We start from the raw sequence: 25,253 nt of genomic DNA on the forward strand, positions 1-25,253 counted from the left end.
ACATGTATTTTATTTATTTATTTAGCTATGAGCTTTGTTTTTTATTTATTTTTTTACAAAATTATGGCCTCATCACAACAACATTCAGGGGCACAACAACTTTCTCAGAAAAAAATCCAACTCAGTTTATGAGGTTCTGCGTATTGAAGCGACTCTGTCCTCAACGCACAGCACAGTCTAGTAATATAGAAATTTATTTAATGGCCCCAAATCATGATTTCGGTTTTAAAAAACGACTAGTATCGTAATATTTTGATTTCAATAAGAAAAAGGGAACTCGAAGGTTCATGTGAATGAAGAATAGATTTAGAAACGCTCACAGCATGCGAGCAGGGCAGGGGGCTTTCTGTTTATTCCCAATATGTGGCAAAGACCGATAAGAACATCCAGGATTTAATAAGCAGGAAATTAAGCATATATTTTACTGCACAGCTCAAATATATATATGTTTTTCTTCCTGGTGTTAAGAGGCTTCCATTGAGAATTGCTAGTGCCTCTGATCGAGTGAGGGAAAAAAAATCGAGCTAAACTGAGACATATTGAGAATAATTCAGGCTTTACCTTACTGGGTCAGAACTGTTCATTGTGCATCTGCACTCATTGTTTTTCTGGACCGCAGTGAGGAGCTCAGAGTTCAGCCGTACAACAACACAAAAACACACATAAAAAGTCAGAGCTGGTGCTGATGCTATAGGGAAACCCGTGCATTGCTTCTTCGGGCTGTTTCCAGAGAAATACTGCAGGAAAAAAAACAATCGTCTCATATCTCTGTGCCTGATCGCAGTCCACAGCGCCGCTTATCCTCTAGTGAAAACATGCCCTGCCGGTGGACCAATGGGAGAGCGACTCTGTGCGGGCAGGAAATGACGTCTGGTTCCTGCCTCTGTAAAGTGCACCGTGTCACCACAAATGCTATCCACACAGCACCGTCTCTCCTGCTCTGATGTAGGCAGGGTGCTCGAGCCGCCCCGCTCAGACGTGATGTTTCAGCTGTAAAGCAAATTGTCAACAAACCAACAAGAGTGCTCGAGACTGCGAGCAAATGTGACCCCATTACCCGACACTCCCCTCTAGAAGGGTCTCAACACAGACATTTTTTTTGTTTGTGCGCCTTTCAAAAGCAGGAGAAGGACGACCCCCTTATGTGACCATCTCACCATCATCATCATCATCATCAACATGCAGTCACGGATCTGCAGAGGCAGCCGATCTGACCAGGAGTGAAGTAACAGGCTGCTGCGCTGGACAAACCAGGAGAAACTTTCCTTCCTGACTTCTGCACGGTGAACTGTGGCCGCTGTGGGGTTTTTTTCAGCGCCTCCTCACACTTTATTTCTATGTGGGTGAGCAGTGTGTGAGTGGCACCTCCCCGCTCCTCCGTAGATCTTGTTGCCCCCCTTGCAGCCCGCACCATGCATTCCTCCTGCACCTCGTATAGTTAGAGAAAAGATATCGAGGTCTCTTTCTCGCTCTCACCCCCCCTAGGCCCGGCTAACTCTTGCTTCGGTTTTGGACTCCGGACCGTGCGTCATGCAGCAACACCTGAAGCTCACCACGGTCCCTTTGCAGGACCACATGGTTCCTTTGTAACTGGATCTACTTTATTTTGGAGGGAGAGGGGGGCATGCTCTCCTCGTCTCTGGAGAACATTTTCATAGAGGTGAAGAAAGTAGAAAGAGAGGACTGAGTGGAAGTGACGTAAGGAGGGAGAGATAAAGCTAATCTTATAGATTGTAACTTACTTGTAGATGTTTGACCAGGCCACGACTATGGGCGATGGGAACCACCGCTGTGGTCCCAACCCACTGTGTCCGGACAGGATGGAAACAAAGTGTCGCTCCGAGATAGGGAACCGGTCTCCGGTTCAGAGCTCCACCGACACCCCGGGAACATCAGCATCCACGCCGACTTCCTCCAGCGAAGACGGGCATGACAAACTTTTGGGAGTGGACCCTGACTACTGCCGGAGAATTTTAGTAAGAGGTGAGTGGACAAAACGAAGAGATTAGTCCTGTGCTTAAAACTGCTGATCAGACAAAGATCTGTCAAATTTTACGCACGAGTATCATAAATAAATTAAGTGGATGTACAACAAAAACAGTTTAGATTATAGACTAACTTCAGATACACAGTGCAGCCAGGCAATGCATTTAAAATAAAATATACACACTTTAGACAGTGGTAAGAATTTTCCTGGAAATGTTTTAAATACCATATCAAACTATTAAATAAAAAGAAGAAACACTTGTGTTTATATGGAGTCAAAACTGTGAAAGTTTATCAAACACACACTTGAACTTCTAAACAAAGCGTATGATGTGAGCATGACACATCTGGTGAAGAGAGACCCAGAAAAAAAGAAAAAAAGTATCTATTGTAGTAACAACAGGCGGCGTGCACTTTAACTATAACAGTTTTAAACAGCAACAGTAGGGGAGTAAACACACCTTCGCTTTCTAAGTTATTTTTACTTATGCATACTTATGCAAACTTAAACCTCTGAGACAAATCATCGACTAATACTGGTTGCATCAATTGTGGCCGCACCTTTGTTCGTGTGAGAGCATAAAAAATTAATTAGTCCAATCAATAATGAAAACAGGGACATTTTGCTTCAGTGAGATCATGCCTTATATTTTCCTAACAGCAGGGATATTTTGCCTTTAAGCGATAGTGAGTGCAGCTGCTTCAAATCACAGCTGAGAGGTGCAGGAAGTAAAAGAAAGGCTTAAAACTTAAAATCAGGGAGAAGTCGCGCTGTTTCTGCAAAAGAACTGATATATATTTTAAAACACACACACACACACACACACACACACACACACACACACACACACACACACACACACACACACACAAAATAAACACACATAAGTGTGTGTGTATTGCCTTTTCTGTCAGTAACATTATATTATTACAAATATTAATACATAATATTTCATTAAGTGTTAAAGTCCACACTCTCCTGCAGGAGGTCAGAAATCTGGGTAAGATCGTGAGAAAATAAGTTCCGATAAAATATGAAGTCAAGAAGAAAATAAAAATAATAATAAAATAAAATACATCCGTTTCTAATCCTTCAAGTTCGTAAATGATTGCTGGTAGTTCTTTCAGAGTCATGGAAAACATAAAAAGAGAACTTAAATCATGTGTTCCGATGACAGCTAAAAAAATGTGAAAAAAGTACATGATGTACTTTTTTAAATGTATGTAAAATACACAAACATACATAAAACAGCAGTTAGACATATTTTAGGCCAGCTGCAAATTAAATTAAAATGATATAATTTGAGTTATGAAATAACTGTCTTAACCTCGTTTAAAATATTGATTTATACTTAGAATATTTGAAAACTGTGAGCCATTGTAAGAGTTTCCTGCATGGATTTTTTTCCCAGAATGCATTTCATTTATGAAAAAACATAAACGTCAGCTTCTCTGCATTGAGAGAGGACAATAAAAATAAAATAAAATCTGAGCGTTATTTCGATGGGGATCTATTTCGCAGGAGTGTGTAACCGCTGTGGGCAGACTCGGTATGTCGGCCTATCAGTTTTCAGGTTATAGAAAGCTGAGGATGTTGTGGCTGCTGGCTGGTTTAGTTTTAGCTTTCATCGAGCGTTTTGTCGTGCGCTGTCATGGCTCACACTAAGCGGGGGAAAAAGCATATTTAGCTTTAGAGAATATTAAAATTACTACAGTTCACTAGGAGGGCTATGGCAGGAAGAGGGAGAGAAATGTCCATGTAAGAGGTCTAAAAACCGTCTGTGCTCCTGTAGAAATGCACCTACACGGCTTATTAATAACAGAGTCATTCTTTATTTCTGACTCTTTGTTGCACATAATTAAACATTGTTGGGTGATTCTATTCGAGCGTTTTATCTGTATGTAAAATAGTGTTTGTGATTATTTATGGACATACTGAATCAAACGTAGTTCTGTATTAAGAGATCTGGCAGTCAGGTGTTCATTGTGAATCCTCAGCACTCGTCACTCCCTAGTGCTGGAACATACGGTCCTTATTGTGCTGCCTCAGTTTGATCATCTGAGAAGAAAAAGAGGCCTGGAGGACAGATCTGTGAGGCCATTTAGGTGGGGATAGTGTGTGGTTAAACGTCGGTAGGATTTGTTTTTCGAGCTGAGGCCGGCTTTTCCGCGGAGCCACCGAGGTCATCGAGAGGTCAGCAGGTCTGCAAACAGCCGCTGGCTTCCTCCTCTGCTTGCAAATATTTGCTCAGTTCGAGCTGCTCGAGCAAGGACATATCTAAACTGTATGTACTGTATGATTGTGTTTAAGTAGATTTAGCCTCTCTGAAGAGAAGATTTTCCCCCTTCCTTTCTCTTGCCTGGCTACACTTTATGCAAATAAACTATGTGTGCGTAAAGACGGAGAGCTCATTATGCATCAGGGACCTGGGGGTAACCAAACACTTGTGTTTGAGCTGTTGGTAGGGCTGGGATTGAAATGCGTTTTCAGTACAGCTCATGGCGTGCAGGGACCATAACTGATGAATTCACGGCGTTTCACAGACGCTTCTAATTGTCACCAAAACGCAAAAACAACCCGCCTTTTGTCTTTTACGCAACAATCCTCATTTTAACTTACCTGCTGTGTTTTACGAGCTACAATGTTTTATTTACATTTTCAACTCCACGTTACAAAGAAGAGGGTGTTTGACATTTATAGGAGCCGAACAAGTCCATGTAACTGCACAGCTTAACAACAACAAAAAACAAACAAAAGAAAAAAACGAGTTTTGTTTTTACGCACACTATGCGTTTCTCTTACCGTTAGCAATGTCCTGCCCGTAGAAAACACTATGTGCCTCCAGTTCAATCGGTTTTGTTTCATATTTTATTCAAAGCTCTTCATATTTTATTGGAGTACATATTTTATGACCTGAAAAAACCGTGGACAACGACGGGATCATGTCTGGCCGGTGCGTCCATTCGTTGTGATAAATACGAACAAATATTCGTAGCTACAGTGAGACCACAAATACACGGGCTGGACACGTGGTTTAAAAACACAAAACAAAACAAACAAACTTTTTAATTTTTTCTTTTTTAAGAAATACGGGTGGGTTTTTTTTTATTTATCAAGGACTTTTTAATTTTCGGCTCTCCACTAGGTCTGATTCAATGTATGAAATTATTTATTATTATTTTTTTCCCGGTGTTTTCATTATTCTGGGAGGGAAAAAAGTCATGGCAAACATGAAACAATAATACTTAAAAGTCAACACAAGGAAAAAGCAGGAAAGCTGCCACCCATAGAAACCGTGCGCGCTAACTAATGTTCGGGGCAGATAACGGCGCGCAGTCCTGGTGCTTGGAGTGGAAACGATGCTCAGAGAGCTTCTGTGCAGCTGAGTCGCAGTGTTACAAAACACATTAGTAGCTCTGTTTAAGACCCAGGGCAGAAATTAAGTGATACAACACTTAATTTTTTTAAAGGAACTGACCAACAGCCAAATACTCGCAGTACCATAAATTTGACAATGCGTCACACAAATTTGGTTTTTTTAAAATTTATTTATTTATTTATCTTTTACGCACGTTAACCCAACATGGCCCTCAGCTCTACAAGCCTCATGTATGTCCCTGCGTTTTGGGCGCAGGGCAAGTTTAAACCCAACTAATTCAGTTTTAATGATAACATGGCACGTTGGTTCAACTAACATACCATTAAAAGTATGTGCCATCATTTACAACACCTAACACCCAGGCTCATTACTGATAACAGAGTCTGTTTGCCTCCGTGTTTTCTCTCTGAAGTCGTATATTGGCCGGTTTAGTATCTTTATAGTTCTGTTTCTGAAGTCTGCAGCTGCTGGAAAGTCGATTAATCTAGTTTTTAGCTGTTTTTCTCTGTTTCGTTTTCAGCAGCAATCTGTTGCTATGTTATAACCACCACAGCCTCACGTTAACACTTACTTTAACCGAATCGACGTTTCTTTTTCTGGACAGACGCCAAAGGCACCATCCGAGAGATCGTCCTGCCCAAGGGCCTGGACTTGGATCGGCCCAAACGCACGCGGACCTCCTTCACGGCCGAACAGCTGTACCGGCTCGAGCTCGAGTTCCAGCGGTGCCAGTACGTAGTGGGGCGCGAGCGCACGGAGCTCGCGAGACAGCTGAATCTGTCGGAAACGCAGGTAAGGCCAAAACGGAGCTAGCTGCTCTGGACCAAAAATACTTTTAAAAAATGATACAAAACAAAACAAAACGGTTTATAAATATTTAAAAATAATTAGCCGTGACAAAATTTTCTCCAACTATGCACTTAGCTACTAAGTTAAGTAGCCGGTTCCTAGCCAATAAATTTATCTCATAACAAAGGCTACTTTAATAACATCACAGCCCTCTGCTACACTTGGCTAGCTAAAGCGGTGGTTCGATTAGCGACAGACAGATGTTTTCTTAATTGTGAGTACAGGTGTGCGCAGAATCTTTAATTGGCTCCTCGACCAATCGGAAACGAGGAGTCGCAAAGCACAGAATAATTTTCCACAGAAAATTGTTTATTTATGTCCGTTTTCAAGAACACATATTTTCACAGTGATGGGATCAATAAGTATCTACCACAAGTCCATTTTTGGAGCTTTTAAAATACCTCTGCCTACATTTAGGTATATATGCATTTTTTGATGAATTTCAAACCACAGCCTCTTGGTGAGTCAACATCTCCGTGACACATGTGGATGCACATTAGCTGCTTGTGTGTTACGATCAAAGTGCATGTCTTTTGTCTTTTCAAACGTTTTAATTGTCAGCAAACGCAGAGAAATATAATTAAAATGTAAATACATAGTTATTAATTCAGTTTATTTGGTTGTACGTTGGTAAGAAACCACACAGAATCAAGGCTGAGCACACAGTGAACAAAAAACTACAGAAAATGATTGGTGGTGGTGGGGGGGGTTGGTGTTTTTGTAACACAAAAAAATAGATCGTGACATTTCATGGCACTCTTTCCTGAACCCACCTCCCGTCATTCATTCCTGCCCAACCACAGAGGTCATGGCTGTATGGAGTTATGTATTAGCAGCAGCGGCAGCACAGCAGGCTTTATGTTTCTTTCTTTTCTTCTAAAAATGAGCTGGTTTCAGAGAATTGTCCCTAAATTACAAATTACAACTGGCTAAACTGTTGGCTGAAGGACAAGTTGACATATGTAGAACAATAAAAAGCTTGGCGCAGATGTAAATCAGCATTAACTTATATCCTCTGTAACTTCACTTTATGCACTTTATGTTAAAGATTAAAACAGGTGAGTTGGACTTCTGCTGTCCAAATGTGTGCTTTTTAATATTCATGTTTTTTTCATATATATATATAAACACTGGAATATTTCTAACATTTTGAGTTATTTTTCAGTGTTAGAAAATCAGCACTGCTCAGTGTTAGTCTTTGTTAATCTTCAACACTGACTAGGTTACTTTTAAAAATATAACACTGTCAAAAGTGTTCATTTAACACTCAACAGTGTTATATTTAACACTCAGAGGAGTGGACCCACTCTCTAGTGTCGATTTAACACTGCTGTGTACCGAGACGCGTCGCCTGCGTGAAAGCACTAGTTGCAAGCAAAAACACGCAGCACTTTTGCGCATCTTCGTCGTGCGCGAAGCAAACCAATTGTGAAGTACCTCAAAACATGCCCTCACAAATAAAGGTGGTCGGATGGACGTGTGTGAAACACAGAGCAGCCACTGTGTCCCTCATTAGCGCTGCATATAGGGGTGTTAATGGGAGGGCCTCAGCTTCCTGCTGCTGAGGATTGGCTGAATGAAAAACTGTCTGGCCTTCAAGTGACGTGAAAAAACAAGTGAAAAAAAACCTCTTTGATGTGAAATATTAAACCCACGGAGTCGAAATTTCTTAATGCTATGGGAACAGCTTTTAAGCGTGATCGAAAGGCTTTTAGTTGGCATTAGAGGCGTTTTCTTCCTCATTATTATCCTCTTTCTATCGGTGGCGGTTCCATGTTTTTAGGCAAATGCGCCATTCAAGGCTAATCGCGACCAATCACAAAGGAAAGATAGGAGCTCTTATAAGTTTCAGACCCCCTTTAAGGAAGATGTTTGGAGATGTTTTTCTGGCTTTCTGGTGACTTATGGTGTTTGTTGATGTTTTGAGTTCGCTTCTAAAGATTTTCGAGCAGTAATCTGATTTTCATGCTACAATTAAAGAGCATTACGTTTAAAAGGAACTCAATTACATCTATCTATCTATCTATCTATCTATCTATCTATCTATCTATCTATCTATCTATCTATCTATCTATCTATCTATCTATCTATCTATCTATCTATCTATCTATCTATCTATCTATCTATCTATCTATCTATCTATCTATCTATCTATCTATCGTGAACAATTTCTGTTGGAAAGCAAAAACAGCAGAAGGCCTCAGGGCTTAAAGCACTTTAGAACAAAGTCCATGTTTTGGGGTAATTTCGATTTTGTTTACTCGGTGGGAATATGATTGACTTTTAGATGATGATTAACTTCCAATTAAAATATGGTGAAAATGTGCGTATTTCTCTGTACATCTTTCATCGTTATTTTTTATGCCAAACTCTTTTGTATCAAGTGATCACTGAAATGAAAAAGACTAAATAAAAAAAATATATAATACATTTATAAATACATTAAATTAAATTAAAAAATAAAATTAAAAAAATCCCTAACTTCCGGTATTGCTTGTATTCAAGCTGACCCTGAATCAGCTCACAAACACACAAATTTCCATAATTGATTCATATAATATAAAAATATAGAAAACACATAAATAAGAAGTAAAAGTCACTTCCAGCAGTTGATCAGCATCTGAATATCAAAACTATTATTCTCACGTGTTCCAAGCTCCAAAACGTAAATGTAAACTTTGCACTTTCTTTCAAATCTGATTCTGGTGATTTTGGCCCGAGTTTGAAAGCGTAAATCTTCTTCTCATATGCAATCATTTATCCATAAAAATGGGTGGAGCTCTGTTAGTGTGGAAGAAGTTAATTTTAAATTAGTTTATTCGTATATATATATATATATATATATATATATATATATATATATATATATATATATATATATATATATATATATATATATATATATATATATATGATTTTTCTGCATTGAGCTGAAAGAGTACAAAGAGCAGGGTGAGAGAGAAGAGAACAGGTGTTATTTATGAGGGTTACAGTTACAGTTATTTTTCTTAAATTATTCTGACTGAAACAATTCAGAGAAACCGAAGACTTCAGCCTCATTGAAACATTTGAGTCCACGTATGAACAAAGCAGGTGTAAAGAGGGTCACTCGTGGCCCTCACTCTGTTGTAACGCGTTACTCTGTAATCTGTTACCAGCTCAGAGCTCCCCCTTCATCCCGGCAGGTGGCTCCCCGCTACTGGACAACACAGCAGGAAGGGCTGGAGCACACACACACACACACACACACACACACACACACACACACACACACACACACACACACACACACACACACACACACACACACACACACACAAAGCCTGAACTGTACATGAAGCCTCCATTTCTGTTACCTTCATGGTCAGTTTTGGTTGGATAACGGAGGACTGATGGATGTTTATGGAGGTGTGTTCCTGCATGTGGAGTTGCTTTAGGATGGCAGTCAGAGAAATCAGTTGATTCAGTGAAAGTCTATGTAACCGTCTGTATTTTAGGACACATTATGTGTGTGTGTTATCGTGTGTATTCTACCTCACACTTCCAGACGAAACACATGGCCTGTCAGCATTAGAAAAATGTAAAAAAAAAAATATATAAAAGCATGTACAACATTTTCAGCCAGGAAAAAACAAAAAAACAAAGAAAAACAAACTTGTGTGTTCTTTAAATCTCTCCACTAGCTCGAGTGGTGTGTTTGCCCTCCAGATGAAGTACAGGTTGCCTTTGTCTCAGCCTTTTGTTGTCTGCAGCCCTTCCACAGAAAGCTGTGGATTTAATGGTTTCTGTGCTGTGGTGTAATCCTGCCTCAAATGGAAGAGAGTTCAGGGATGAGATCGTGTTTTATAGATAATTTATAGCTGACTGAACAGAGCACATTTGGGCATATGCTAGCACAAATGCACACCTTTTTTTAACATATTTGTTTGAATGCACCGCAAATAAACACTGATTTTAGATTTCTGTTAGACATCTTTTAACATTCGGCTGTTAGAAACGTAAAAAATCTCCAAAATAAATCTCTTCCAGGATCTAGGACTGTGACTACAAACCCTTAGATTTTTTTTTCTCCGTGTACAGAAAGTAAAATCTAAGTCTAAAGTGTCTCCTATATCTTCTCTTTATCAGCCTCCACTGCCTATTTATTTTAAAAATTGAAGAAGGGAGTATGAGAAGATTTTTTGTGTAAATTAAGGTATTTCAGTGTCAAGAGAATTAAAAAAGAATATTGTGATAATATATTTTTAAAAAACTTATGTTTTGTGCAGTGCAGTGTGCTGTCCGTTAAATTGTTTAGTATGTGGGACACAAAGTTGGCTTCATGTAAAAAGTGTTGGATCAGAGCAGGTGGAGCTCGTTCACAGATCGGCTCTTAACTTTCTCTTGTTTTTATCCCAAACAAATCATTCAGTCTGCTTTAGTTTGTTTTCTTCACTGAGCTCTCAGGTGAGTGTGCACACGAATGATTTGCATGTGTTTTCTGGCCCAGTCAGATTCTGTCCCTGCTGGCCTCCAAACACTCTGTAAAAGAAGCACATTTTAGTGTGTATGTGTTTTGGGTATGTCCAACCTGCAATCCACCTGGTTTGGGAATGCCTCTTTATTCCCCTGGAAGAGCTGGAGGCGGTAGCCAGGGACTGGCTCATGTTGTCCCAGTGACCTGAAGCCCTGGATAAGTGGTAGAAGATGGGTGGATGGTTGGATAGATGGAAGGAAGTGTACAGCCAGTGTTAGAGTGAACCTCTCAGATGTAGCTGCAGGTATATAAGTCACCCAAAATGAGTGTCATGCTTTGTTTGTTGCCCTGTCTGATGTCTTTTCTCTCAGATGGACTGTCTCTTGATGCCAAACAGCCTGGAGAGCAGTTTAATGGCTGTAAAAACTTCAAATGATGCTGTTTGTTGCTTTTTGTTTTGTGGCCTACTGTACTGCAGAGGGGTCAGAGGTCACAGATGATCTAATGTGGATCCCAAAACCTGTAACTTTGGCTTTGTAACCGGTTGTGTAAGGCTTCTCTTAGCAGCTTGCAAAGTGGTTCATAAATAAAATGTATTAATGAATTAATAATTGTTATGTTGAGCACTATGTGAGGGTAAAAGGAGAGAAACGTGGCTCTCGATGAACCTTTCTGACCTCTTATGAAACTGAAGTTACCGTTTGCTTGTGCAACTGTGCAAAATTCTTTGCATGATATTATTTAACGGTCAATGTTTTAGTGGGAAATAGCAAGAGAGGTGTATTATGGACCTGATTAAGCCCTATGGGAAATCCGATTTTCCTCCTTTAGATATACAAAATTCCTTTTTTGATAACACGAGCAGAAAGTGATTTTACGTACATGCCGATAGATCCCTGAAAGACAGCTATGTTCCTCTGAGACAAGACGACGAGCCGTGCTCCTGCGGGTGTCTGCTTACAGTGAATGTGCTCGTTGTGCGTATTGTTCTCCATGACGGCCCAGACAGACGTTGTCTGGCCGATCGTCTGGAGCGTAGAGGGCCTGGCCATTACGTATAGTTTTGCAGATGTAGCAGAGAGGCGGCCGCACAGTACGGCGATTGTCCAAACACTCAGAATGGAGAAAGAGATAGGAAGGGAGGCTGTCAGACAGACAGACAGACAGAAAGACGGACACTTGCTGCCTTTGTGCTTTCAGATTAAATGTTTGGACTTGGTGCTGAAAAGAAACAAACTCTTTCCTCTTCGCTCCGCAGTGACCTAAAACTCGAGCGTCGTCTTCAAAATGGGAACTTTGTCCAACTTAGCGATGGTCAGGAAGAAACCTGTGAAGCTCTGATTATCTAATCAACTGATTAGGTAATCAGAACATAACAGCAATTAATTCTTCGCCGCCTTTGTCCCTAATCACTCTCATAGATTGATTTGACTTGCTTCATCAGTTTCTGGCAGAGTGAAGAGTGTGTGAAGCCAAGCAGAGGGTAATTTTACAAACATATGGAGCAACTTGTAATCCTTCAGCTTATGGGGAAATAGGAAATCAGCAGAACTGGATACAAGTGGTTTTCACTTCATGTGCACAAACACTCACACAAACACAGACACACACAAAGCTGACCCCAAGTTGCCAGACAATTAGAGGGGTCAAAGGTCTCCCATGTGGCCCTTATTTTTTGGGTAAGATTTCCAGTTTGACAATTGCAATGACTCCTGTGGTTGAAAATGGGAATGCTGGGAAGCAGTCAGATAAACGGAGCAAATGTGGAGGCGGAGCAAATTAAATAAATTAGAAGGTAATGAATCCAGTCAAATACTGATGAGTACAAGTATCTAAAATGTGGCCTTAACGACAGTGTTTTAGTAGCATAGATGGCTTTACATGCTTTCATTTTGGCTCATTTAAAACACTCTAAAGTCTTTAACAGGAAAGCCGCTGAGCAGAGGAGATGCGGGACCCCCTGTGCTATAGGTGATGCATGCACTGACATGAAATCTAAGAATAAGGTAGAGTCGCGCTTTATTGTAGCTTGCTTTTACCAGCTGTGATTCCCCAGAAAGATGGAAAAAAAATAACAACTGTCACAGATTTGGGCATCACGAGGCTGCGCAGCCAAGACGAGACCATGTGCCGAAGGCGATGGGAAATTCAAGTGACTGCGGGGTGACATGCACAAAAAGTCATGGACCACATCCAAACACCTGCTGAGTTTTTTTTTTTTTGCTGAATGCGTGCGGTGTATCGCTAACGTTGCAGTGTGCGCGGGGAGGAGGTAATGGCTTAAACGGAGAGCAGTCATTGGACAGAGGACAGGAAGGAGGGGCAGAGAGAGAGAGTGAGAGAGGTGGGCCTCATAACAGTCCCGAGTGCTTTTGTGCTAAGGAGGATTAGGCAGCCATGTCTAACAGCGATTCTATAAAACGAGGTTAACCTCTGAGTGAACCTGGAGCTGCTCTGAGGTTTAGAGGTCAGGTGAAATGTGTTGCTGACAACAGTTTGGAGGGGAGATGTGAATATCAGGCAGGTGAAAATGATTTCTAGTCCTAAACTGAGGTGATTTTACTTTTAATACAATACTACTACTATTTTTTTCATGCATGAACGTGTTTAAATGATCGAATCTGGTACATTTAACCTCAAACGGGCAGATTCTGGGATTCTTTGCAACCACACATTTTGATACTCGACAGAAGTGATATTGAAATACCCAGAAACAATGAGGAGATCACATCCTCTGCTGTGTGTACATAAAAACTTCATTTTATTATAATGACTTCATTTATAGAGCACATTTTAAAAAGACTTATTATTAAGTGCTTTGAAAAACGAACAAAATCAGGACACAGGAGGTAAATGAAAACAGAAAGCCAAACATTAATGGGGGGGAAAGGGGCGAAAAGCAAAATGTCAATAATATTAATAAATACCATTCAAGGAATAAAAGCTATAAAAGCTACAGCAACAGTGGAGACAGCAAACAAGACAGTGGAAAATAAACAACAGCACTGCGTTAATGAGTTTATCAAAATATGCTTTCAGAAGTGATTTAAGGAAGTCCTCGACGGTTTAAAGCGTCTCTCCTCAGGCAGGTTGTGCAGAGCTGAGGGGCCCTGATGGAGGAGCATTTCTGCTGTGCGTTAAAGTAAAACATGCAGGGAGCCAATGGAGAGAGGCCAGGGTCGGTGTGACGTGATGCCATCTGCTAAAACAACATGGTTATGCAGGCATTTGAGAACAAACGCTCCACGGGGCTTCACAATAAAAGCATGTAAATGATTCAAATGTCAGGTTAGTGGTTAAGAAGTGAGCAAATATAACGATGGTTATTTTGAAACGGACAGGTGAGTTTTAAGTTTAGGTGCAGAGACATAAATACGACTGATCATCTTTGTGAAACAGTTTTATAGATATTAGTGTAAGTTTCCCCAAACTAAAAGGACAGTAAGTTTATAATAGATAGTTGGTCCGGCCCATTAGCTAGCCGCTACCAACCCATCGCATACAGTACAGCTGAGTCGCCAGTGGCCCATTGCGCTACATACAGTTGAGCATCCATCATTGCATTATATATGGTTCAGTGGCCCCTGGTGCGCCTGGTACAATCTCCATGGAAAAGTGTTTTCATTGTGTGTTCGTCACATGCCTGAGATCAGGGGATCTCAACAGGGTCACAGTGGGAGCAACAAGCGGGTGGAGGAGTCGTAGAAAGTGCGCCGCATTTCACTTTGCATTACACAGCCATTATACAGTCAGAGAGTGCTGCTGGGATGTTGTAGTTAATGATTTCAATCGTGCGGGGGGGTCAAGTGCATACAACAAAAGGGTCAAAGTGCAAAAAAAAAACAAACAAAAAAAACATTAAGAAATTGAGAATCATAAATGCATCTAAACACAAATAAATCTTTTCATGATCTCCAGTTCTCCATCTCTAGCTGGATACAGCAAAGCTTAGGTGCACACACATATGCCCACTTGATCTGTACATTGGGTCTTGATCTGGCTTAACCTTTCTACCTCTAACCCGGTTTGCCCACCTTGCTGTTTGCAGCTGGCTGTAACCACGGTGAAGGCCTCTGACCTGTGCCCGGCGGCCTCATCATCTCTCCATTTTGTTGAACGTACCCCAACCTGGCTGAATTTACCCCATCACTGTTTAAATTGTGTTTTGTTGCTCAGCATTGGCTGGTTTCAGGGAGAAGAAGTGACGTGCGCGCTGGAAACTAAACTAGAGATCCACTGGTCAAGACAGACATGCATATGTGATTTTTTTTTTCAAAATAGCCATATACATAATGACATATTTCCACACAAGAACATTCACAAAAAGCCTGCCTGCACCTGTAAATATCATTTAATAGATAAACCAACTTCTTAATGTTTAATAAAAGACTGTTTTAGAGCGTACCACAGCTCCACAGAGTTGTAATTATTAATAATAATTACAAAAGCAATAATATATAGTAAATTACTGTCTCTTCAAAGCATGAAAGCATGTGTTTGTGAGGTTTTAATGCAAAGGCTTCAGTGCGAGTGCTCAACCAATGTAAGAAACATTTGATCCTTTATTAGCAGCTCTTCTTCATCATTAATGGCATTTGAGGAGGAGTTATTTATGAAGCTCTTGTTATTCCATGATGTAGTGATAAGGACGTCTGGGCTGAAAACACAATGAGATGGATATTGGTTCGTAAGCTGGATTGTTTTAAATATAACCTCATGGAGGACTCAGTCCTAAACTCTTCACCCTCGCCCCGACCATGCCCCCTGTTCTGCATTAGGGCGTGGTGCAGAGGGTGAGCCTGTCTGCCTGTCTAGGGCAAATGCAGGTCACACCCGATCCAGATCTCCCTCGGTAATCTCTGCTTCCACGCTGAACCCTGGATCCCATTAAAAAAGGATTTACATCCAATAGTGTAGATGTACCAAAGGCAGCTTTGCTTTCTTCTCCTCTCATCATTTTCCCTCTGTAAAACATCGGAAAGCTTTTTTTCCACCCCTCCCTCCTTTTGTTTGGAGCAGTGGATAGGAGGATACTGATGTGAGCAGGAGAGGAAGCCACGCCCACGTCAATGAGGGTAGAGGAAAGGGATTTTGCTCCATAGTGAAAGCCTTTAACTGGATATTTGGCAGGCACGTGAAGATACAGAAAGAGGTCTTAGAGGGTCGTGTGTGAGCTAACGAGGACGAAATCTGGAATATAAGGAAGGACATGATGCTGCACACATCATTTCTGATGCTTTTCCCACCCTCCTGTTGTCCCTCCCCTCTTCTCCCCTCTTATCTCCGTCTCTGACGTCCCGTCCCCCCCCCCCGCGCCTTGTTTGGGTCTTTGCAGTAAGATGTGCTTGCATCAGTATTTCTCTCTGAGCTGTGGGATTCTTTGGATCCTCTCTGATCTCATTATTTGTGTCACGGTCAGTAGCTGGAACTATGATCTCACTTGAACTAGTAGCTGTTACAGTGACACTGTAGTTAACACCAGCCAGACTGACTATCTGAATAAAAATGAACAGCTTTAGATTATTGCCTTACTGGATTGCTCTGATGTTTTGGAAGATAAGACTTAGCTGATACCAGTTGAACAAAAGCGTCTCTCAGCAAGAGTCTAGAAGGACCGCAGGGTCCTTGGGAAGGATCGAAATGTGTACGTAGGAACCATCAAAGTGCCCTTGAGTTCTTACTAAATGTCCCATAATCTCACAGAAGTCGGGATTAGATGAGCATGTATGGAAGCCTCCAGTGGCATGTGACACATTTCTAGGGATTTGATTTGGTCAGATCTGCATTTTTTATGATCAGCAGATGGAAACTGAAATTTTACCCGGGATATCTGCTTGTCATGGAAGTGCAACACTTGCCAAAAAAGTCTGGTTATTCTTAACCTCCTAAGAACTCTTCCACGGCACGCATTTTTAATTTGTCTTTGATATTTGGGGTCATTGGGGCCCAATGAATGTAAAAACAAAGAATTACCAACTTTTTTTTAACCTTCTTTTTGTTTTTAAGAAACATAAGAGCCACATATGAGGATATTCGTTTAAAAGTTTTATAGAACAATGGCAGTATAATGTCCTCATAAGTGGATATCAGTAGAGCAAAATTGAGTATTTTAGTCAAAATTACCCAAAATGTGATGTCCACATATGTGGACGCCAGGTCCTCGGAGGTTAATTAAGAAGTAAAAAATGCAGATTGATTTAAAAGGCCAAATTAATGGCTAAGTCACAAAGGATGGTTATCCAATGCTTTATAGCAAACACATTTCCTCTTTTGCTCTCCACAATGATCATTTACCTTCTTAGTACTAAAGCAACAGGCCAATACCAGTCATGTCTGCACCAGCGGCCATCGCGTGGAGTCGGTTAAATTTTTTATGTGATCTTTTTAAAAACTTCTCTGCATTTACAGTCACAGGCTTAGTCATTAATAGCTTTTCTAGGAACCACAGACACATTGTCAGTTGCCCCTGAGGCATCAGAAGACATCCAGATCAAGTCCATCTCAGCACACAGCTGCTGTGCTTTCTTTTCTTAATTTGTTTCTGCTCAAACACAACACAAACCCCAGGTCATGACGACTCCCCTTTTTTCTTACTTGCAGCTGGAAATCTACCAGTGGACTGCAGTGATTTTCAGCAGCAATGAGATTTAAGATCAGGCCAAACATGTTCAGTGAGCCTGATGAAATGAAGTTGAAATGGTGTTTTAAGCCTGTAGGTTCCTATGAGACCCTCTGTCAGAGCGATGGGTCATGTGACCACTTTCTGTGTGGGTCCAGTTTACGCATAACTTCTCTGTGGATCTACGCTCACGTAGCTTTACGTTCCTTCGTATGTGTCATTTGGCTGTTGTGCAATCAACACAGTCATATGAAAGTATTTTTTTCTTTTATTTTTTACCATGAGCTGCAGATCCTTCACAGGTTTATATGTTTCTCCTGTAACAGGAATTCCCTCTTACCAGGGATTAGATTACTGGATTTCTAGGAACGTCTGTTGTGTAATGTTGGATAAATTTACACCGTATAGATGTGAGCGGAGAAGAAGTGGGGCGATAAACGAGGCATGATTAACAAATATTATTTAATACCGTAAATCCCTGGGGAGATCTCTTTGGTTTAGTTTAGCTTGGTTTCCAACCTCAGCAACAAAATGAAGTAATCAGAAGGTAGGATGACATGTAAGGAAACACCACCTGTAGAAAATAAGCTGCTTGTAAGAAGTTAGCTGAAAGAAAAACTGCTCAGATTTGCATTTGCATCTTTTTCTTCCTGATTATCATTTAGTTCAGAAATAAATCTGTAGATTAATTATTCTATAAATTGCTGATGAATTGAAACTGAAAATATGTAAATGAACATTATATGTCGATGTACTTTGAAATCTTTCAAAACAGCTTTAAAGTCTGAAGCGAGAATTAAAAACAGCTGCTTCTAGTTACTGCTTTTTATAGCACAAACGGAGCATTGCGTAGCAGCTTTAGTATTTAGGCTGTTAAGCTAAATCACATCTGACACCACAGAGTTATTTTTGCTTTTAATGTATTTACTTATTTTGTTTTTGATTCAGTTTCCAGGAGGGATTTCCTAGTTTCTATTTAGTTTTAGTTAACTTTTTAAAAGTTTTCTTTTTACATGTCTCAGGGGTGAAAATCAGTCAAACAGTTTTTTTTAACCACATACTCCAAGTCTCTTTTATTTTATTTCAGTTGTTTTTTGCTCCAGTTCTTCTTTTTAAAATTATTTTCATACAGCTTCCTAACTTTTATTTTTAATGAACTAGAATAAATTTAATTGCTAAAATTTTAAAAAATAAAACAACATTTTAATTATTTTTTTAATTAAAGTGAAATAACCTTAATTTGAATTGTAGTTCTTAAGTAAAGATCAAACGAGAATACTTGTAAGTAACAACGTCTCGTTCCACAGAAGCTTTCCTAATTCTCCTGAACTTGTTTCAGACTCCTTTTGCTGATGATTTTGATTCATTTTTGATTAGACCAAGCCGAGAGCTTGTTGGAAATGCTGAATTATTACGCTGCTCGTTTTAGCGCCACACTCTGCGATACAGTGAACCTGCAGCGAAACACGGAGTTAGCTGTATCTCGGTCAGGATGTTATACATTTTTCATGGGTGACTCCTTACAGAGGTGTCTCTCTATGAGCTGTGACCCTGTGACCCCTATGTTCCCTTCAATCAGCCTCCCCGTAGCCATTCCTAAGTTTTAAGCATACTGTACATTAAAGCTGCACTTCATTAATTAAATATGGCAGACAAGGACAGACAGAGTTCACCAAGCTTTTGCTGTTTGGCTGCAGTTAACACGATGTCTTGTGAACGATGAAACTGAACGATTTCGAGAGCGTTTTTGTTCTTTCAGCTTCAAATTTTCACTTTATTTTTCATTTTGCATTCTAGTTTCCAGTGTTTCAGTTGAGACTCTGCGTTTCAAACCTCTTAGGGCCACAAAGTGGGCAAAATCGTGGTCAAAGCTGCAGACAGAAACAACAGATTTGATCCATTTGCTGTTGCCTTGATTTTAAACTATCTCTGTTTGTTCTTCATGGAGTTCTGAGGCTATGACTGGTTTTGCTGTTGCAGCGCACTTGAGGTCACAAAGTGTCCTCAGACTTTGGGAGCTGTGTAGCTTTTGGCATGAAGTGAATCAGTGTGATGATTCTGGAGACGTTCCAGTGCTGAAATGAAGAAAAGGTGCAATAAAATCAGGGTTTTCACGACTGTGATTGAAAATTTATTTGGTCCTATTCTTTGAGTCTTGGCAAAATCATCTCTCAGTTCTTCTCGTAACATTTTTGCCGACTCCACCGCTGACAGACTGTGTTTGCCTTCGCAGGTGAAGGTGTGGTTCCAAAACCGCAGAACCAAACAGAAGAAGGACACCACCAAGGATTCAGACAAGCGCTCCTCCTCCACGTCTGAGTCTTTGGCCACCTGCAACATCCTGCGCCTCCTAGAGCAGGGGCGCCTCCTGTCAGGCCCTGCCCCCCCACCACCCAACTCTCTCCTGGGGCCTCCGTCTCATCCAGCAAATGGCTCCCTGCTGAGCAGCCCGGGTGGAGGCTCTTCCACCTCTCCAGGGATCAGCAGCAGCACTCCTCCCAGCTCCCTACCAGGAGGGACGTTCGGGCTTTCTCTGCCCTCGCTGGGGGGCACCCCGCCCTCCCCGCGGCTGGGTGTCCCGCCACCTCACCCCCTCTGCTTCTCCATGCCGCTCCTGGGGAGCGCTCACCATGAACTGTCGTCCTCCTACGGCTGCGGCTCTTCAGCATTTGAGCCGTACATGCGGCTGGACAGGAAGGAGGCAGACCTGGGTGGGAAGAAGACAGTTTCTTAAGTGTAATGCCCCTCTTTCAGGGGACGACTGGGGGAGCAGGGCTCGTCTTTGGAAGAGTTTTTCTCCTCAGTCTCTCTCCCCGCCACCTGTTTGACTCTTGAGTGGCTGCAGTGAGGCAAGAAAGCAGCCCGGTTCATAGAAGTGCGAAAAAAAGAAAAGAAAAGAGAGGAAGTCGCTTTCTTACAGCACCATTTTGTGCCACTGCACTGTTTGGCACACTGACACAAAATGGTGAAAAGGACTTGATGTGGTAGGAAGTGATGATTTCACCCTCCCACATAAAAAAAACAAACTTGTGGATTTTTGAAAAAAAAAAATGCCATGTGTGTATGTTGCGTGAACTCCGACAGGCAGATGTTTTTATCACCACTCTCTTTGCAGTGGTTTTAAGCGACTCTTCACTTTTTGTCCAGTGTGTGTGTGTGTGTGTGTGTGTGTGTGTGTGATTTTTCTCTCTATACAGGCCTTCATTTACTGTTCAGGATTAAAAAAAGAAAAACAAAACAAAAAATGAGAAGAGCGGTATTTCAAAGAGAGCTTTATGTACACATTTCTATTCCTGTACACGTGGCCATGTTTGATTTTAGTTGATGTGTTTTCACGATAATAATAAGAATAAGAAGAAAAAAAAGAACTGTAGCATTTTAATATCAGTCTGTTTGGTGTCCAGCTGTAGTTTTTGTAAAAGTTTCTTTGGTTGTGTTTGTGTATGAAACATAATGTGGTAGGATCTGGACAAATGGTGCAAAAATCACATATCTAGATCTAACAGTTTAACATGAAAAGAAAGCTGAAAAGAAGGCTGGTTAGTGTCTGCCAGAGCGTTTACAGATAAAGCCTCGAGAAGCGCCTCACGTGCGTTCTCTGGCCGGTGAAGTAAGTGGAGGTCGGGCTGAGAGAGATGACCTTTGAACCCGGGCCAGCGGTATCAGTTTGACCTTGTAATCTTGTCTTCAAGACGCTGAGACCGAGAAAGTTTTCAGAGGCGTAAAGAATAAGCACCGACTCTCAGCGCAGAGATCTCTGCGCTTAAGCTGCATCTCCATCGTTAAGTCATCACACATTAAAATGAATCAACAGTTTTGATAATAACTTGTTTAGCATCGCTTTTCAAGCAAAAGAAAACAAACAAACAACAAAACAAACCTGTAACTTTTTCTGGTTTCAGCTTTTCAAACGAGATGATTTGTGATGGTACAGCGACCGCAGCGCTAACCTTTCACATACTAAAAGAAGAACTGAGAAAACATTTGTCAGATTAACTGATGATGAAAAACGTTAGCTGCAGCTGCAGTTTGGATTAAAAAACTGATGAATATGCAGATTTTTGGTACCGGAAACTTTCTGGTTTTTGCTCGAGGTCTGCTTTGGTCGCACCGAGGTAAACGGTCCATTTAGAGGATAAAAGAAGGTCTTTGTTTGCAGAATCATTGGCTATGTAGTGATGATCCCTTAGCTTTTATTAGCTTCTTTTAATTTATCGGCTATGATGAATGGATGAAAGAGGATATCCGCTTGAACACCCCCAACACCTGGCCGTTGCTCTGAGAGGTTCCTACAGCTGGATTTCCTGACAGCTGTAGGATTTGCTGTTTCATAACCCATAGTGTAATTTTTCTATTTTTTCAGGTTTGTTTATTTAATTATTATTTTTGAAATGTTACAACAACATGAAAGCTACCTAAGTACTGTTTTACCGGGTCATCACATCCCTAATCTTAATCTCTTTGAACATTTTCAGGATACAGTAAGCCGCAGCGTTACATGAGAAAATCTCAGGCTGTTGATTTTCCTTCAGCCGCCCTGTTTTGCCCTCCTGTTACACTTTACCTCAGCCTGTCTGCGTTCACCACTCATTGAAAGCACTTTATGTTTTTATGGCGTTTCTACATCATCCTGTATTTCCTCCACTTTCACCCCCTCACCCTTCCTGAGAAGTTTATTTTCTTAGGAAGGTGATTTTCAGAATTAAAGCCAGGAAAAATACATCCTAAGTTATTTCCCCTCCTGAAATAATCTGCAGCTTTCTTTCAGCTGCATTCTTTAATTGATTGATTTGAAGCTAAATTCCCCTCTTCGTGTTAGAACTAACAGAGCATTTGTCTGATTCATTCAGGGCTGAATGAGAAGGAAGGAAGTGGCTGAATGACCTGTATTTTTCATTTTTCTCTTCCCCATGAGATGCCATTTGTCCAGGTTTCCTTGTTGTCCAAAGCAAATCAGAATCAACCGCGAGAGCCTGCTATTCGAAACAGTTTGCCCTCAATTTGTGCGTGTCAGATGAGTTATTGCCCCCTTTTCACTCCCGTCTCTCGTCTGTTTTCCCATGTATCTATTCATTTCTAAATTTCACCTCACTGTGAGTTTTATTTCCTGCTCTCTTTCTCTTACACTCACTGAAGATGGCCTGACATGTGCTAAAAAAAAGAAAAAGGACACTGCCATGACATCAATTTTAAAAAAAAAAGAAAAAGAGTGCCTGTAAGTAAAGGCCGGGGCTACGTTTAAAACAGCCGGGCATGTTTCTGGCTGCACATACATTTCTTTCTGAGTGCAGGAAAGATTCTGACCTTCAGCTCACCGGGCCTTTTTGCACCCGTGTACCAGCAGCCAGTAGCTGGTGATTTGTTGTTGCTCCTGTGTTTAGAGCCCAGCAGCGATGCAATAAAAAAAAAGAAAGAAAAAAATCCCCCTGTTATCTACTCGTAGGTTTCTGTAGCAGTGCACCTGTGATGTTGTTGAACACTGTATTATTTTCTATAAGCACCATCCATAATTCACATGCTCTGGCATCAAATATTGAGCAGAGAGATGGAGCTGAGAGGTCAGGAGGCTTGCTTCTCGTGTAGGGCCAATGTAGTCTTTTCGTTTATTTGTCTTTTTCTCACAGCCAGGTTGTTTCATTCCTCTGCTGTCTCTCTCTCTTGTTTTTTTGTTTTTTTTGCTGGATATTAAAAAAAAGTGTTTCTACTGTTTTGCATTAAGCTGCACAAGACAGAAGACACTGAACTTCTTAGCTCATTTCCCATCCAATGTGAGATGACAGAAAATGTTCAGTGGTTGCAAAAGAAATCTCAAACTCCATATTTTCCCTCAACTTTCAGCCACTGAATGCTTTCTGGACTTACTGTAATGCGTCCTCAGCTCATTAGATGCAGGCTTCAGGTTGAGGGGGGACAGCCGGATAAGCGAGACGGCCCTTCTTCTCCCTGACAGAAGGAAATGGGGTAAAGCTTTGCATCAGTTCAACAAAGCCTTCGTCTTAGTTTCTTTTTCTCATTCCAGCTGAAGCGTGGAAGTGTTGCTTTTGTTGCGTGTGTGACATCTTGCACTTGTTTAAGCAAGACCACCATTTCAGGAACATTGCGGGCCTCCTCGCGGCTCTCGTCCTTTGAGATTGTGAGAAAAATGTTCCGTTTATTTTGAAGACAACAAACTGATTCTGCTTGGTTTACTCTTTGGTTTATGCACAGCCTAGGTCCTGCAGAGGCCCTAACTTCTTTTCTTTGAGCAGTACTTTAATGTCAAGCTAATGGCACCAGCTACTTCTTATGATGAACAAACTGTATGTACATAGATATAAATTTATATATAAATATATATAAATGGGTCTTTGCACAAGTTATCTCCATGTCTGCTCCGTGTGATTTTAACAGGAAAAACAAAATGTGAAAGAAAGTTCGGAAAAAAAAGACTTTATATATGCTTTACAATTCTTTGTCTCATTAACATTTTGCACTTATTTAAAGAGGCTTACTTTCTGTTTCTGGGCTGACAGAGCAGTTTTCACGCTCTGCCAAGATATTGTACAATATGTATATGTATTTTTATTCATATGCATATAAATATATGTCTATGTAATTTGCCTCCTGTGTTCTGTTTTATTTCTCATTCTCTGGCCTGCCTCAGGGCCAAAAATGCAACTTTAAAGAGTGAATATAAAGAAAATAATAATTAATAAATGCCCCCCCTCAAAAAAAATAAGTTATTTCACAGTTTGTTGTGAGTGATAGTATTTGTAATCCACAGTCCTTGCAGAGGCTTATTTCGTTTGTCTTTGTCAGTGAACAAACATGACCAACATCTGCGTGCTTGAGCTTCCTCCATCCACTCCGAGCATTTTGAAAGTGCCTTAGCTTGCTTACAGCTTTATTAAAAACCTTGGCCTCTCCCTATTCGCTTGGCAAATCAAAGCAGTGGACGGCTCATTTCTTCTTTTTTTCCAGGCCTTTCTGTGGAGGTGCTGCCTTTTAAATTCCTCACACTTTAATTATGTTTTGGTTTGCATGGTGGCGCACAAAGCCTGAATTGGCACGTCCTTGGGACATTAATTGGATGAGAATATACTTCACGAAATGTGAAATGACTCATGTGATTCTGCCTGTATGAAATAATAATCTGATGTTTTTAATTGCAAAAATATTTATTATAGTGGAGAAGGTCAAATTAGAGGAAGAATTGGAAGAGCGCTGCTGACACCTTATAAACTCATTGGTCTGTTTTCCCTAAACAAACCTCGGATTTAATTGCAAAGAGCAGTGCTTTAAAAGATTCTGTACAGTGAGGGTATATTTTGGCATTATTATTATTGCTCTTGTTATTAAAGCCAGTGTAACCATGTTCTAATGGTAAGCCCTAACAACCAGCGTATATTTATAAAGGAAAAGGCAAGAAATAAGTAGGAAAAATATCTAATCATAGAATAATTCAATAAATGTGTAAGGGTTATTTTATTTTATCCCCTTTTCTACCCACAAAAACTGGACTTACAGCTACTTTTCACCCACCTGTAACCCGTTTTTATTCCCTAATGAAAAAAGAAGATCTTTCAGTCATGACAAATAGCTGTGATTAGCTTTTCCAGTTTAAAGATACTGAACATGTTTGGTCCTCACAGAGGGCAGTCTGAGATTCACCAAGATTGTTATGAACCCTTTGTGATGTAGCACCTACCGCTGGGTCACGCGGACGCAGACATGTCACATGAATCACATTTTTATTATTTCTTACCAAAAGTCCCCCAAATTACATGTCAGTGTGAAGAATTATGTGCAAAGAAAGAACAAGTTATAACTCTTTCAAAGCCGTGAAGGTAAAATACCACATATATCCCCTGTAAGCCCAGACTTTGGTGAGGGGCACCTTTCCAAACAGGGACAATCGATCTGCAGGGTGCCAATTATAGTGATTGGCACCTTTATTTGAGCGAGGAAGAAGCGAGAGGGCCAG

At 40.7% G+C, this 25,253-nt stretch overlaps 1 protein-coding gene across 1 annotated transcript; it reads left to right on the forward strand.

Moving 5' to 3' along the window:
- The first annotated feature begins 322 nt into the window (after positions 1-322).
- Positions 323-23,811, forward strand: vax2 (ventral anterior homeobox 2). Its single transcript, XM_026162314.1, has 3 exons — positions 323-1,983; positions 5,971-6,158; positions 19,524-23,811. Exons 1-3 carry the CDS (start codon positions 1,749-1,751, stop codon positions 20,022-20,024), a joined length of 924 nt encoding a protein of 307 aa, XP_026018099.1. The 5' UTR covers positions 323-1,748; the 3' UTR covers positions 20,025-23,811.
- Positions 23,812-25,253: the final 1,442 nt, after the last annotated feature.

The sequence above is a fragment of the Astatotilapia calliptera genome, chromosome 3 (assembly GCF_900246225.1).
Source record: "Astatotilapia calliptera chromosome 3, fAstCal1.2, whole genome shotgun sequence".
NCBI classification, from domain to species: Eukaryota; Metazoa; Chordata; class Actinopteri; order Cichliformes; family Cichlidae; genus Astatotilapia; species Astatotilapia calliptera.

What these genes read in the sequence shown, in the direction of transcription:
- vax2 (XM_026162314.1), top strand. Translation starts at nt 1,749, where the DNA reads ATGTTTGACCAGGCCACGACTATGGGCGATGGGAACCACCGCTGTGGT. An exon ending in CCGGAGAATTTTAGTAAGAG is followed by an intron (nt 1,984 to 5,970) that starts GTGAGTGGACAA and finishes TTTTCTGGACAG; the next exon opens with ACGCCAAAGGCACCATCCGA. An exon ending in TGAATCTGTCGGAAACGCAG is followed by an intron (nt 6,159 to 19,523) that starts GTAAGGCCAAAA and finishes TTGCCTTCGCAG; the next exon opens with GTGAAGGTGTGGTTCCAAAA.